At 44.4% G+C, this 15,623-nt stretch overlaps 1 protein-coding gene across 1 annotated transcript in view; it reads right to left on the bottom strand.

Annotated features, from left to right (window-relative positions):
- The window catches only part of METAP2 (methionyl aminopeptidase 2), a 124,113-nt gene that overhangs the window by 64,422 nt on the left and 44,068 nt on the right, over positions 1–15,623 (bottom strand). The window contains exons 3-5 of the mRNA XM_069229096.1: positions 15,009–15,074; positions 9,855–9,957; positions 8,055–8,216 (exon numbers count right to left, since the gene is read on the bottom strand). Coding sequence (XP_069085197.1) covers positions 8,055–8,216; positions 9,855–9,957; positions 15,009–15,074 — 331 coding nt within the window. The remainder of the gene's footprint in view (positions 1–8,054; positions 8,217–9,854; positions 9,958–15,008; positions 15,075–15,623) is intronic.

Here is a 15,623-nt window from a genome sequence, read left to right on the forward strand (position 1 = left end):
GGGGGGGCTCCTCGGGGTAGCCACCACCTGGGCAAGGGAGAGGGCCACCTGGGGGGTCGCTCCTGCACTGGAGGTCGGATCCTTCAAGCCCTGGGGGCTGCGGGTGCAGAGTCTTTACCAGGCGTCGGATCTTAGAAGCAGGCAGTCGCGGTCAGGGGGAGCCTCGGGATTCCCTCTGCAGGCGTCGCTGTGGGGGCTCAGGGGGGGCAACTCTGGCTACTCACAGTCTCGCAGTCGCCGGGGAGTCCTCCCTGAAGTGATTGTTCTCCACAAGTCGAACCGGGGGCGTCGGGTGCAGAGTGTCAAGTCTGACGCTTCCGGCGGGAAACGCAAGTTGTTTCAAAGTTGCTTCTTTGTTGCAAAGTTGCAGTCTTTGGTGAACAGGGCCGCTGTCCTCAGGAGTTCTTGGTCCTTCTAGATGCAGGGCAGTCCTCTGAGGCTTCAGAGGTCGCTGGTCCCTGGGGAGAGCGTCGCTGGAGCAGTGTCTTTAGAAGTGGGGAGATAGGCCGGTAGAGCTGGGGCCAAAGCAGTTGGTGTCAGTCTTCTCTGCAGGGTTTTTCAGCTTAGCAGTCCTCTTCTTCTTAGGTTGCAGGAATCTGAGTTCCTAGGTTCTGGGGAGCCCCTAAATACTGAATTTAGGGGTGTGTTTAGGTCTGGGGGGTTAGTAGCCAATGGCTACTAGCCCTGAGGGTGGCTACACCCTTTTTGTGCCTCCTCCCTGAGGGGAGGGGGGCACATCCCTAATCCTATTGGGGGAATCCTCCATCTGCAAGATGGAGGATTTCTAAAAGTTAGAGTCACCTCAGCTCAGGACACCTTAGGGGCTGTCCTGACTGGCCAGTGACTCCTCCTTGTTTTTCTCATTATCTCCTCCGGCCTTGCCGCCAAAAGTGGGGCCGTGGCCGGAGGGGGCGGGCAACTCCACTAGCTGGAGTGCCCTGTGGTGCTGTAACAAAGTGGGTGAGCCTTTGAGGCTCACCGCCAGGTGTTACAGTTCCTGCAGGGGGAGGTGTGAAGCACCTCCACCCAGTACAGGCTTTGTTACTAGCCACAGAGTGACAAAGGCACTCTCCCCATGTGGCCAGCAACATGTCTGGTGTGTGGCAGGCTGCTAAAACTAGTCAGCCTACACGGATAGTCGGTTAAGGTTTCAGGGAGCACCTCTAAGGTGCCCTCTGGGGTGTATGTTACAATAAAATGTACACTGGCATCAGTGTGCATTTATTGTGCTGAGAAGTTTGATACCAAACTTCACAGTTTTCAGTGTAGCCATTATGGTGCTGTGGAGTTCGTGCATGACAGACTCCCAGACCATATACTCTTATGACTACCCTGCACTTACAATTTCTAAGGTTTTGCTTAGACACTGTAGGGGCACAGTGCTCATGCACTTGTGCCCTCACCTATGGTATAGTGCACCCTGCCTTAGGCTGTAAGGCCTGCTAGAGGGGTGACTTATCTATACCTGTAGGCAGTGTGAGGTTGGCATGGCACCCTGAGGGGAGTGCCATGTCGACTTAGTCGTTTTGTCCTCACTAGCACACACAAGCTGGCAAGCAGTGTGTCTGTGCTGAGTGAGGGGTCCCCAGGGTGGCATAAGACATGCAGCATCCCTTAGAGACCTTCCCTGGCATCAGGGCCCTTGGTACCAGGGGTACCAGTTACAAGGGACTTACCTGGATGCCAGGGTGTGCCAATTGTGGAAACAAAAGTACACGTTAGGGAAAGAACACTGGTGCTGGGGCCTGGTTAGCAGGCCTCAGCACACTTTCAAATCAAAACTTAGCATCAGCAAAGGCAAAAAGTCAGGGGGTAACCATGCCAAGGAGGCATTTCCTTACACAGTGGGCTCAAATCTCATGAGCCTGGGAGATGCAAAGACACCAGTGGTCCTCTACTCATTGGTCCAGCGGGGTCCAGGTGGAGAGGTGCTGTGGATCGTCAGGGATGCCATCACCCGAGGTGATGGCAGTTGACGGGGGGCCTGTACAAAGAGGCTGCAGGCATCAATATGAAAGTCACAGTGGGGAATCCATCCATGGGCTTTGTCTCTGGAGAGACTGGGGACCTGGTTGGCACGGTTGGCCCACTTAAACACGGGCTGGGAGGCTTAAGTGCAGCGGTTTTGTCCAGCGGCAGTTCTGGCAATCTAGAGTCCTCTTTAGTGGTCCTTGGGCGTCTGCAAGGATGCAGGGGAGCAGCTCCGCTATTCCACAAGAGTTCCTTGCACTGGGGTGAAGGCTGGTAGTCTTCCCAGGCTTTTGGAAGTTTCAGCAACTGGAGGATGAGGCATCTTTTGGGGGAGCCAGATTCGCATTTCAAAGGCAGCAGCTCTTTGAGGCTTGCCGCCTTAGGAAGGCTACTCAACAGGTCAACCTGTGGGAGGGGGTGTTACACCCTCTTACCAGACATGCTTTTGTTCTGGGCATCCTGATCGCAGAGGGCTCTCACCCTAGGGGTCCAGAAGGTGTCTCTGGTGCCAGAAACTGGTCATCGAGCACACCAGAGGTTGGCAGGATTTCAGGGGGCACCTCTAAGGTGTCCTCTGGGTGCATGTTTTGTTAAATACAACACTGGCATCAGTGTGGATTCACCAATATGAGATCTTTAATACCAAACATCCCTACCTTCAGTGAAGCTATCATGTAGCTGGGGAACTAGTATTGACCATTGTCTAGTACATGCATTAAAAATTACTTACCTGGTCACTTACTATGTCTGAGAATCGACAAAGACATAGTAGGGGCATATCTGCTAATGCAGATATGCCCTCCCATGTAATATAATGAGCCCTGTAAGGTCTGCTAGAGGGGTGACTTGGATATATTGCATGCAGTGTTAGGTGACATGGTGTTGGCTGTGTGCCATGTAGTGTTTTCACTTTTCACTGCACCAAGACACGCAGCCTGCAATGGCAGCCTGTCAGGTGCTTGATGATGGGTCCCTTAGGGTAGCACAATTCGTGCTGCAGCCTTTAGGGATCCTCTTTAGCACCTCAGGCCCTAGGTACCAGGGTATAATTTATTTGGGACTTCCAGAGAGTGCTAAAGGATTTGCCAATTGGGGAAATAATTGTACAGTTTAGGGAAAGAGATCTGGCACTGGGGATATGGTTACCAGGAACACTGCACTTTCAGTCAAAATCATATCAGATATCAGCCAAAAAGTGGGAGGTAGCCATGTCAAAAGAGGCATTTCCCTAGGTGACCCACTTCCAAACAAAGGAGGATGAAACTAACCTTTCCTGGGAGAGTCTTCTTCTAAGTGGAAGAACCTGGAAAGGCCATCTGCACTGGCATGATCAGTCCCAGGTCTGTGTGCCACTGTAAAGTCCATTCCCTGTAGGGAGATTGACTACCTTAATAGTTTAGGGTTTTCATCTTTCATTTGCATTAGCCATCTGAGGGGGAAGAATCCTGTTAGTGATAACTAATCATAGACTGAAGTCACCATCAGCCATGTAAATCTAAAGTTTCATCGAGCTCCAGCGGTAACAAAGCAGCTTTTCTAATAATCCAATGTAATGCCCCTCCCTGTAATGCACTCCCATTAGTCTCCAATGAATGTGGCATTAACAGTTCAATAAATCAATCAAAGCAGCACTGTGATGGATGGCTCCCAGAGAGCCCCATCAGCCTGACCTGGATGTCAACAGTGGGTAAGAAGTTTTATTATCAACTATTATGTCATGTTTTAGTCAATGAGTTTTTTACATCTAGAATCTGCGGTTAATGGCAGAGGCTTCCTATGGAAGCCGTGCTACTTTTAACGTCTCCTTTTTGCTGTTCCTTTTGTTTTGAAGCTGTATGATGTGTCTTCATACAAGTTTTATGCCATAGCGGAGTGTAAATGTAAATCAATATGCTCAGTGCTAACATAACTAAATGTAAGTTAAGGAAGACGCAAGGGGCCACAAGTGCCTGTTGTGCTAGAGAAAAAGTTCACAGCAACCAGACAGTTGAACATTTGCTCCTGTGCTTGAAAAATAGGTTTATATCCAGGGGTTATTAGTAACCACAGTCTAGGTTTGTACCCAGACTATGGTAGAAAAAAATTTAAATAGTGAGTCTGGCTCCATCTGAAATCTCAGGTAATGCTTTGTTTTGAGAACACGGAGCATTGGTCAAAAGGAAAATGCAACATCTAGTAACATCACAAGGGAAAAGATTAACTATTGATTGCATTGTCACAATAATAAACAACACTGTTAACCAACACTGTTAACCAACACTAAAATAGGTTTGCTTATTTGGGACCCTATTATACTAAAGACCCAGTGGGTGCAAAGGGCATATGTACCTCACTTCTCTCCTAGAGGCACTTGGCTACTACAAACGGGTCTGTGGAGGCCTGTGCAACCTTTTCTGTGGTACAGAACTCACTAGCGCAATCTGAAGGGCATGGTCCTTTGCACAAAGACATGGTCCCATGCAAGTAAGGGAATACTTATCTTCTGCACCGCCACTGCATTACTAAGTAGTATTCTGAGTATGCACTGATGGCACCACAAACAGGAGGTGTAAGGAAATGCCTCCTTGGCATGGTTACCCCCTGACTTTTTGCCTTTGCTGATGCTATGTTTTGATTTGATTTGATAGTGTGCGGAGGCCTGCTAACCGGCCCCAGCACCAGTGTTCTTTCCCTAACCTGTACTTTTGTTTTCACAATTGGCACACCCTGGCATCCAGGTAAGTCCCTTGTAACTGGTACCCCTGGTACCAAGGGCCCTGATGCCAGGGAAGGTCTCTAAGGGCTGCGGCATATCTTATGGCACCCGGGGGACCCCTCACTCAGCACAGACACACTGCTTGCCAGCTTGTGTGTGCTGGTGAGGACAAAACGAGTAAGTTGACATGGCACTCCCCTCAGGATGCCATGCCAACCTCACACTGCCTATGCAGTATAGATAAGTCACCCCTCTAGCAGGCCTTACAGCCCTAAGGCAGAGTGCACTATACCATAGGTGAGGGCACCAGTGCATGAGCACTGTGCCCCTACAGTGTCTAAGCAAAACCTTAGACATTGTAAGTGCAGGGTAGCCATAAGAGTATATGGTCTGAGAGTCTGTCAAACACGAACTCCACAGCACCATAATGGCTCCACTGAAAACTGGGAAGTTTGGTATCAAACTTCTCAGCACAATAAATGCACACTGATGCCAGTGTACATTTTATTGTAAAATACACCCCAGAGGGCACCTTAGAGGTGCCCCCTGAAACCTTAACCAACTACCCGTGTAGGCTGACTGGTTTTAGCAGCCTGCCACACTCGAGACATGTTGCTGGCCACATGGGGAGAGTGCCTTTGTCACTCTGTGGCTAGTAACAAAGCCTGCACTGGGTGGAGATGCTCATCACTTCCCCCTTGCAGGAGCTGTAAAACCTGGCGGTGAGCCTCAAAGGCTCACCCCCTTTGTTACGGCACCCCAGGGCATTCCAGCTAGTGGAGTTGCCCGCCCCCTCCGGCCACGGCCCCACTTTTGGCGGCAAGGCCGGAGGAGATAATGAGAAAAACAAGGAGGAGTCACTGACCAGTCAGGACAGCCCCTAAGGCAACCTGAGCTGAAGTGAGACTGACTTTTAGGAATCCTCCATCTTGCAGATGGAGGATCCCCCCAATAGGGATAGGAATGTGACGCCCTCCCCTTGGGAGGAGGCACAAAGAGGGTGTAGCCACCCTCAGGGCTAGTAGCCATTGGCTACTGCCCTCCCTGACCTAAACACACCCCTAAATTCTGTATTTAGGGGCTCCCCTGAACCTAGGAACTCAGATTCCTGCAACCTAAGAAGAAGAGGACTGCTGAGCTGAAAATCCCTGCAGAGAAGACGGAGACACCAACTGCTTTGGCCCCAGCTCTACCGGCCTGTCTCCCCCCTTCTGAAGAAACTGCTCCAGCAACGCTTTCCCCAGGACCAGCGACCTCTGAATCCCCAGAGGACTGCCCTGCTCTAGAAGGACCAAGAAACGCCAGAGAACAGCGGCCCTGTTCACCAAAGACTGCAACTTTGTTTACAAAGAAGCAACTTCAAGACAACTGCGTTTCCCGCCAGAAGCGTGAGACTTGCAACTCTGCACCCGACGCCCCCGGGTCGACGTGGAGAAACACTTCAGGGAGGACTCCCCGGCGACTACGAGACTGTGAGTAGCCAGAGTTGCCACCCCTGAGCCCCTACAGCGACGCCTGCAGAGGGAATCCAGAGGCTCCCCCTGACCGCGACTGCCTGCTTCCCAGATCCCGACGCCGGGTAAAGACTCTGCCCCCGCAGCCCCCAGGACCTGAAAGATCGGAACTCCAGTGCAGGAGTGACCCCCAGGAGGCCCTCTCCCTTGCCCAGTTGGTGGCTACCCCGAGGAGCCCCCCCCTTCCCTGCATCGCTGAAGAGACCCCTTGGTCTCCCATTGATTTACATTGGAAACCAGACGTGTGTTTGCACACTGCACCCGGCCGCCCCGTGCTGCTGAGGGTGTACTTTCTGTGTGGACTTGTGTCCCCCCCCAGTGCCCTACAAAACACCCCCTGGTCTGCCCTCCGAAGACGCAGGTACTTACCTGCTGGCAGACTGGAACCGGGGCACCCCCTTCTCCATTGAAGCCTATGCGTTTTGGGCACCACTTTGACCTCTGCACCTGACCGGCCCTGAGCTGCTGGTGTGGTAACTTTGGGGTTGCTCTGAACCCCCAACGGTGGGCTACCTTGGACCCAAACTTGAACCCCGTAGGTGGTTTACTTACCTACAAAAACTAACAAATACTTACCTCCCCCAGGAACTGTTGAAAATTGCACTGTCTAGTTTTAAAATAGCTATATGTGATTTATTTGAAAAGGATATATGCTATTGTGATTATTCAAAGTTCCTAAAGTACTTACCTGAAATACCTTTCATTTGAAGTATTACATGTAAAATTTGAACCTGTGGTTCTTAAAATAAACTAAGAAAATATATTTTTCTATACAAAAACCTATTGGCCTGGAAATTGTCTCGGAGTGTGTGTTCCTCATTTATTGCCTGTGTGCGTACAACAAATGCTTAACACTACTCCTTTGATAAGCCTACTGCTCGACCACACTACCACAAAATAGAGCATTAGTATTATCTCTTTTTTGCCACTATCTTACCTCTAAGGGGAACCCTGGGACTCTGTGCATACTATTCCTTACTTTGAAATAGTGCATACAGAGCCAACTTCCTACAGGAGGTGCACTGCCAGCAGTTCTGTACCCTTCTGCCCTGTGGGGCGACCACTGAAAGCTGGAAGAAGGCTCCCAAAGTCACCCTTTGGCATCTGACTGTAGGTGGGTGGAGTCACTCAGTGCACCCGCCTGCTGAGGTGACTTTATGTCCCCCTTTGAAAGGCAGGCCTTTCGCTAATGGTCTACTAGGAAGGGAGGCACAAGTTTGCAGCTTGTCTTGTGAGCACTTAACTATAAGGTGCAACCACCACATCTGCATCATGTACACTCATTTAAAGGGGCACTGCAGCACAGACAAGCCAGTGCATCCAAACCATAATACAAGCCCTGATCTTCTTATTAAGCTTCAAGTACATCAATTAAACTAACTACCCTTGTAATTCAAGGTAAAGCATGTCAAGTTTAGCAGAAACCATAAACAAACATTAGCAAAATATATAATTTGTTGCATAGAAAGATGTGCTGCAATGACGAACTCACTTCATACAAAATATTGAGTATTGCTAGAAAACAGTACATAGTGATACAGACGCACGGTCAGATTTCACACTTTGAAAAAAGAAACATTTAGAAGCCACACCTTTCTGTTTCTAAACCTTTGTCAAGGTCAACTAGCGACTGCCTTTAAGGATACTTGCACATCTTTTTGAACAGGAAGAAGCATCTTCCCACTGGAAAAACTTCTTGGGCAGCAAAGCAGTTTTGATAATGTAGCTTACTTTTAAGGTGAAGAGTGGATAGACTATTGTCTAGATGAGAAGGACAACAGGGGGTCTTACATATAACAAAGACAGTCACAAGCTTTCCAAAAGTAAGATAAGTTGATCAAGCATTAATAAAATTCAGTATATGAACACCTTACCATATGTCGATCATGGTCATTCCAGGCTTGATCCAGCTCATTACATATTTCCGCACTTGTCTGTGTGCCTCAGCAGCTTGTCTGAAATCTGCCCAGGTCTCTTCACTGGCTTGGTCCAATGCTTTCTTTTCATCATTTGTTGCCCTCCAAGCTGCAGAGCGTCTGATGATAAACACCAACCAGAGGAAAAAAATTAACAGTTACATAAAACAGAATCTTTCACCCAAAAAAAAATAAACACTTAAATCTCATCTAAGTACTGGAAATAGGGTATGAGTCACTAAACTCACATTCTGATTCACTGTGAGGAAAGGAGAATGACATAGGGAACAAAGAACTAAGGGGCATATTTAGAAGCTCCTTGTGCCACTGGTGCAGACTTGTATCTACGAGGTCACCTAAAGCCGCTTTGCGTGACTTTTCATGGCCCCATTGATATGGTACAAGGCAACGCACCGCAAGTCGCTATGTTGCCTTACAGTGTGTGTGTGTGTGTGTGTGTGTGTTGGGGGGGGGGGGGGGGGAGGAGTTGGGGCATTGATGTGTGTTCTCCCAAACTACACCCATGGGTTTTTAAATGTGTAAACAAGAACGTGTAAACCTGGGAATGCGTCAAAACCGTATGCCTTCCCAGGAGAGGCGTAACGAGGAGAAATTTATTTATTTCTCCTCGTTTTTCCCCTTTTTCTACATAGGGAGAAAGACTCCATTGATTATGATTGCGCAGGAAAGTGCCCCTTCCTGCAGAAAAACAATCCTGCCAACGACACAGACACCCTTGTACCACGGTGCAAGGGTGCCTGCGTTGGCGCTAGGCACCAAATTGTGCCCTGGAATCAATTGCATCTCAATTATGGTGCATTCCAGCTCTTTCAAATTGGTGAAGGGCAGCGCTGCAAAAACAAAAAGAGTTGGAGCGCTGCCTTATGGCTATTTTTTGTATTTATGCCCCTGAGTAGGTCACTGCTGTATTCGAGGTAATCCATCTCGCTAATCCTAACTGGCTTCCTATTTAAAAGCACTTCATATTTAAAATTCTATTGCTCAGATCACACAGCTTTAAACAAGCTTGGCCATTCTTATCTTAACAGAAAGCTTTCTCTTCACTCTCCGAACCATGCTGTACACTCTACTTTTCTTTTCCAAGCGAGCATCCCTGTATTACCCGTATCAGGGTAGGGGGCAGCTCTCTGACCTAGCATATACTCATTGGAATTAATTTCCTATCTCTCTTCAACAAGAATTCAAATTCACAGTCTTGAAGAAACAGCTGTAAACCTATACAGTATATGTTTGTATTAGCTCCCTTTTACATTGTGCATCTCAAGTTATGATGTTCATACAGTCTTTTCTAAAGTGTTCTAACATTCTTACTGGATTATGTCAGTGATTTGAAAATGAGAAAAACATTCAGAGACAATGAATATCCAAGGGACTGCCAATAGTATATCAGCAATCTAGGTGGTCTGCATCAACATACTAGAAAGGGTGACAAAACCTAGAGGCAGTCTATGGTTTTCAAATATTTGATAAGCACTAGATGTGGAACAGATTTTTTAAAAAATTAATAGAAAAGGGTGCTGGTGGTCAGAAGGCTTGTGGAAAATATGGGATACAACAAGACATCACACTGTACTCGCATGCAGAAACAGAGGAGTGAACTGACAAACTATCCAAACTCCGAGGGTTTGCACATAAAAAAACATGATTACAATGTAGTTTACACAACCACCTCACCCGATTTTCCTACCTTCGGGACAGTTATTTATCATATTTTGTGTCAAGAAATTAAAACTTTACCCGTCTTGTGCTGCAGGATACTCGCATTCCTGTCCTTTTGGAAAGATGCCACTGGAATACAGATCGCAAATAGGTATAGACGGAGGATCTGTCTGAGTTTTTGCTGTCGAGTAGAAAATAAGGAAATAACTACTTAGATAAAGCTGCATTCTCATTAAAGTATGAAACCAAACGTTTGCCTCGCTGTTAAACAAAAAAACACAGCTACATTTCTTTTAAGAGCAAAAAAAGACAACAAAGCACTTGTAAGCCAAGCAGCAAATAAACTGGCTTCTACAATATTAAGCTGTTACTAGCCTTTCCAAATATACATGCAGTAATTTGTCAAAACAAAATATGTTCCAGAATTTCAATTAAACAAATAACTGAAAAATTCCTTTTGCAAAGTGAACTATGCTTCTACAGATCCACGCCCCCCCCCCCCACACCTTCCAAGTTAAATACCGTTGTAAACTGTAGGTGTTTATAAAGAACCATTTTTTGTTAAAAAGCGGCCATCATTGTTAGGTCTTTGACATTCTCAAAATACCGCTTTCCAAACCAGCTCCATTACTAATTTTCTCCTGAATTTTTCTAGCCCGAGTGAAATAAAGGACAAGAACATTTCTAATGTATTCATTATTTTACAAAACTGTAAATGTGATGTAAAGCCAGCACCACTGTGGCTTCTCAGCAAGATCAATTAAAGAATAGACGTTTTAAAAGATGGCTTGATGCACTGAAGTACATTTTTGCCGAAGTACCTCAACTGTTAAGGCTCGTATTCAATTTTCTTAAATACCATGATTTCAAAATCTGTGAAACAAGTCACTTGAATGCAAATGTACTTCTTGGGCAATGGTGTTGCCAATGCAGGTGGCACTATAGACTGGGACAGCCATGACTGCCACATGCCAGTATAAACGCTCCTTACTTAAAAATCACACTCCTGTAAGTGAGGCTGTTTGAACAATTCCAAGCCACCCAAAGCAGTAAGAATGGTTCAGACACACTAGAAATATTTTTTAGATGTGTATTTAATTATTAAAAAGATGTGATATGTACAAATACCAGACCGCGTCACAGTGTGGGAAATTATCATAAATGCCAGTTTTAACTCCGTGTCGGTGCAGAACACCAGAAAACTCAAACACAAATTAATAAGCGATTTAGTAGAGCTTACTTTTAGCCACACTTCTGCCTGAGCACTATAAACTCACCACGCACCATGGCTCAATATTTTTGTTAGACTCCAAACAAGTAACTGAAATTTACAATGGTCTCGTTGGAAAAGTTGCATATGAACCTCCAAAATCTGAGACGCTCTCTCTTAGGGGTCTTGACTCACTCATTTCAAGGCAAAAACCCTTGCTTCCCTTTCTCACCTTTCACCATAAATGATGCCATGGCCAGGTACCAAATATTAATTTTGAGTGCCTCAATGAAAGTGAAAAAGATAGCACTAAGCCATAAATTGTTCCCTCCAACTAGCTCTATTAAGATACAAAACTAAGTACACGCTATGGGCTCCTTCCAAGTTTAAAGTATTTTTCAGGGGGAAACTTTTCAAAGAAGAGAATCCGCAACTCTTGCTCAACAAAATGTTACATCCAATAAACATTAAGTGGCAATTTATAGCATTTAGTATTTACACAGAGCAACAGCTCTATGAGGGGCACACTAATACAAATGTGTGGTCAACTGCCAGTCTAAACTGTCAAACACAGGTGTGTTTGCAGAGCATCCAGAGGAGTGTGGATGAAAAAGCTTTACTAAGGATTACAAAGCTTAGACAGTGCAGTTTAAGTATGAACCTGACTGAGAACTGTACTGAAAATGTCCCATCTGATGTGGGGGAATATTTGAACAAACATTTTAATCAATTAGAAAAATCCAATACAGTAGCAATGGCATGAACACAACTGAATTTTATCAAATCAAACACAACATGATTTGTGTTCCACAGAGCAAAACAATGTGGATTTATGGGCAGCAATAGAAATCCTGCTCCAACAAACAACGGGCAGACTATGCAAGAATATGCTCTTAACAGGTGCTAAATTATGCTCTAAAGATAAAAGGGTGAGAGAGGAAGGAGCCGCTGAAGAACGCTGGGAGGGCGATGTATGGTATCATGCATGCCTCTCCTAGTTGTTGCATAGTTTCCAACAGAGGGCAAGATTTTCTTAAATCATGGCACACAAAAAAGTTCTTGAAATGCCAAACATAGAAAGCTAAAGATGTATTTTTAAGTAGGATATTTCATCGTAACAGTGCTCGATGTGAAATGGTTCCTTTAGCTGAACCCACCTATAGTTTGCCTTCCATCACCACCCTTGCCTGTGCATGACGTGAGGCTGGTCTTGGAAGGACAGCTGTAGTTGCAAAATACGCATTTCGGATTTACCAATAACTCTGCTGGAAACAAACTAACAAGTAGAATTTGGGTAATCCAATTCTAAACCCACCACATACTGTGCCCTCTTGTAAAAGTGTTTTATGATTTTCTAAATAAAATACTTCATGTTCTGGGATTTCAATCATATCCAATGTCATCGTTTCTTTTTTCAATTATTTCACTTAGTAATATTATTCTTCGGAAAAAAATTGGTTTAATTTGGTTTAACTCGATATGCGCTTGCCAACATATTTTATCTCCTCTGTTTTCTCAAGGTCAACGTGACGGACTTTGGCTCCATGACAAATATGTTAAATGACGCCATGACAACCAACTATCTCACAACAGTACTCAATCTAAAAATGTTCGTTTAACCGAGCCCAACTAGAATTTGCTTTTGATCATAACCTTCCTGGTGCAGTTTAACTGTGTGATTGTATAATGCGAGGCTGGTCTTGAAAATTCAGCTTTGCTTGCACAATACTGCATTCGGATTTACCAATAATTCAATTAGAGAAAATTGTGAAAATGACACGTAACTCATTAAGGGAGAAAATAAACAGCCGTACACGAAAACAAATATGCATAGATACCGTGTGTACAATCAGCTATATTTCATCAAAACATCGTGAATGATTAGTTTTGCATGCAATAGTTACACAGCTGGAATGGACAGGATTCAGAGGAACGGCTTAGGAACGTACACCACTGTAAAAACCAAGTTTTAGTTACTATACTTCAGAACTGAAAGCCAAAAACTCTTACAGCTAACACAGCATCATTCCAAAGCACTGATGTTACGACAAATCAAATTAATTACAACAATGTGATATGACCATGCTCAAAAAGGTAAACTGGACTCTTCGTACAAATTAATTTAGCTGGGGGATTCAGTCCATTACACAGTTTTGAGTAATCTGGACAACATTTGATAAGTTTCTGCAGTAAATCTATGCTGGCTTTGAAATCAAGCATTGGCAAAGCCAATAGGTCTTGCCTATGCAAGAAATATTGGCTTTGCCAGTGTGTTTTAGCCATGTTGTACACCAGCGTGGCTGCGGTTCAGCATGGCTAAAGATTAGTGGCGTAGTGGAGAGTGGCACCCAGGAGAGTGCCGAAGAGTAAAGCGGAGTGGCATAGAGTGGATGGAGCACAGAATGGAATAAAGTGTTGTGGGGAAGAGTGTCATGGTGTTGTGGAGTGTTGCAGAGTGGAGTAGAAAAGAGTGGAGTATGCATGGTGTATTATCGCACTGCCATTACAGTCAACACGTCTTTAATTGAAATGACCACTACATTTGCACATACATTTTTGCTGCTAGAACTGTGCACAGCACAAATGATAATGTGTGGAAATGGCATAACCTAGTGTACTGATTTGTTTTGATCATATTAAAATATTTGTCAACACTTCCGAATTACAACAGCATGTGCTTCATTTGTGCTCTCCTAATTTTGATATATTCTGAAATATTTGCACAGTTTGTTCACAGGCATTTACATTCTGTTGTGTGTTATGGAAAAAAAAAAAAAAAAAAGCTTTCTTTTCCAGCACCCAGTGAGATTGTCACATTAATCCTCGCACTTTGTAGCCAGAGAAAGAAAAGTAAACACCAGCCTCCCTCGAAGACAGAGTCTGACATTTTGACCTCTGTCTTTGAACACACAGCAAATGTGACAAGATAAGAAAACTATTCAAGAGGCCTGTTTACAGAAGGCGTGGACTTGTGGAAGAATATAAGGAATGCTACTGGTGAACAAGCTTTGTTCCACAGGGGGGAGGAAGACATGCTGGAGAACCTAAAACAAATACATCCAGCAACTACAAAGCCAGAATTACAAACCTCAAAGCCAATGGTAAGCAATGGGTGGAATGCATTCCCAAGGAAGCTTTCAGAATGTCCATAAGAAGTCTTTTCGCAACCAGACAGCTGCGCTATCTGGCAGGCTTTGACCTAAAAATGGACAAGCATTTTAAGTAGACATAGGAGCCATTTTATCTACTGAACTACCAAACAAAGACCAGAATGCACTTAGGGACTTACTGCCAAAAAAACCTTGCAATGTGGTTAAACAGGCTTAATGATTATATTCTCGTTCCCCACTTTGAAGAATCCTGGTGCCTTTTCAATGATTTTTTTTCCTCAACCAGTAAAAGCCATGGTTGGCATCACCTTAATTTAAAGAGAGACAAGAGACTGCAGTAGAAAGATCCAGGTATCCAGCAACTCCTGAATGTAATTAACTTTTCAGTTGAAAAATAACAAGGCATCTGTTTATTAGCAAGAGTAACGGATTAGAAAATTCTGAATGCAAAATAAGGGAATTAATCTGGTTCGAGTTGTGACACACTAGACAAGAAACCAGCACTATCAAAACGGCTTTCAATTCTAGTAGCCATATTTATGATTTTTTTCTGACAATATTAAAGGTAGAGAGTAGGCAGTCGCTACAGTTCTATGCTACTGTTTTGGATGCATAAGGCACATGGTCTACTGCCTGGTGAGGTTTAAGAGGTTAGAAAAGCCAGCATGCTTGAGCCACAGACGGCCTACTCAAAACAATAACAGCACCGAGTGTATAAATGAACTGATTACAGTACCTCACTTCTTGTGGCTTCAAAACGTAATAAAGACCGAGAGGTACATTTGTAGAGAATATATATTCCTCCCACAAGGATAGTGATGAACCACTGCTACAAAGAATAATTACTTGCCAGAATCGACAGGTACAATCCAATCTCATTAACTAGTTAAAGCTCTGTGGTCTTGCACTTACAGCCTTTCTTCTTCTTTTTCTTCTTCTTCTTTTTTCCAGCTGCTCCATCGCCATCAACTTCACCCTCTAGTTAAATAGACACGGTGAACCAGAAAAAAAACACTTTACTGAAAAACACTTTACTGAAAAACACTTTACTGAAAAACACTTTACTGAAAAACACTTTACTGAAAAACACTTTACTGAAAAACACTTTACTGAAAAACACTTTACTGAAAAACACTTTACTGAAAAACACTTTACTGAAAAACACACTTTATTAAAAAAAAAAGTTATCTAAATAGGCAATACCTTATTTGCTTTATTTATATGCCAAAATACAACATCAGCAAATCTGCTTTGTTCCCTAGTTCACAGGCTCTACACAACATAGCTTTCTACAGCTTAATTTCAGAATGCCAAACAGCAAAGATATATCAACCAACCATTTGACTTCAATCAAATTCTCACCGGCTTCCTTCCTCATTGTTGATTCTGTATCACCACATAATTTTAACAAGATTCTCACACTTAAAATGGCTACTTTCATGATGCATTGGAGTACTTGTGGAGCTCTAGTACTTCTCATAAGTTACAATGAAGCATTTAAGAACAAGCATTTGCAAAGCTAATAGG

The sequence above is a fragment of the Pleurodeles waltl genome, chromosome 4_1 (assembly GCF_031143425.1).
Source record: "Pleurodeles waltl isolate 20211129_DDA chromosome 4_1, aPleWal1.hap1.20221129, whole genome shotgun sequence".
Lineage (NCBI taxonomy): Eukaryota > Metazoa > Chordata > Amphibia > Caudata > Salamandridae > Pleurodeles > Pleurodeles waltl.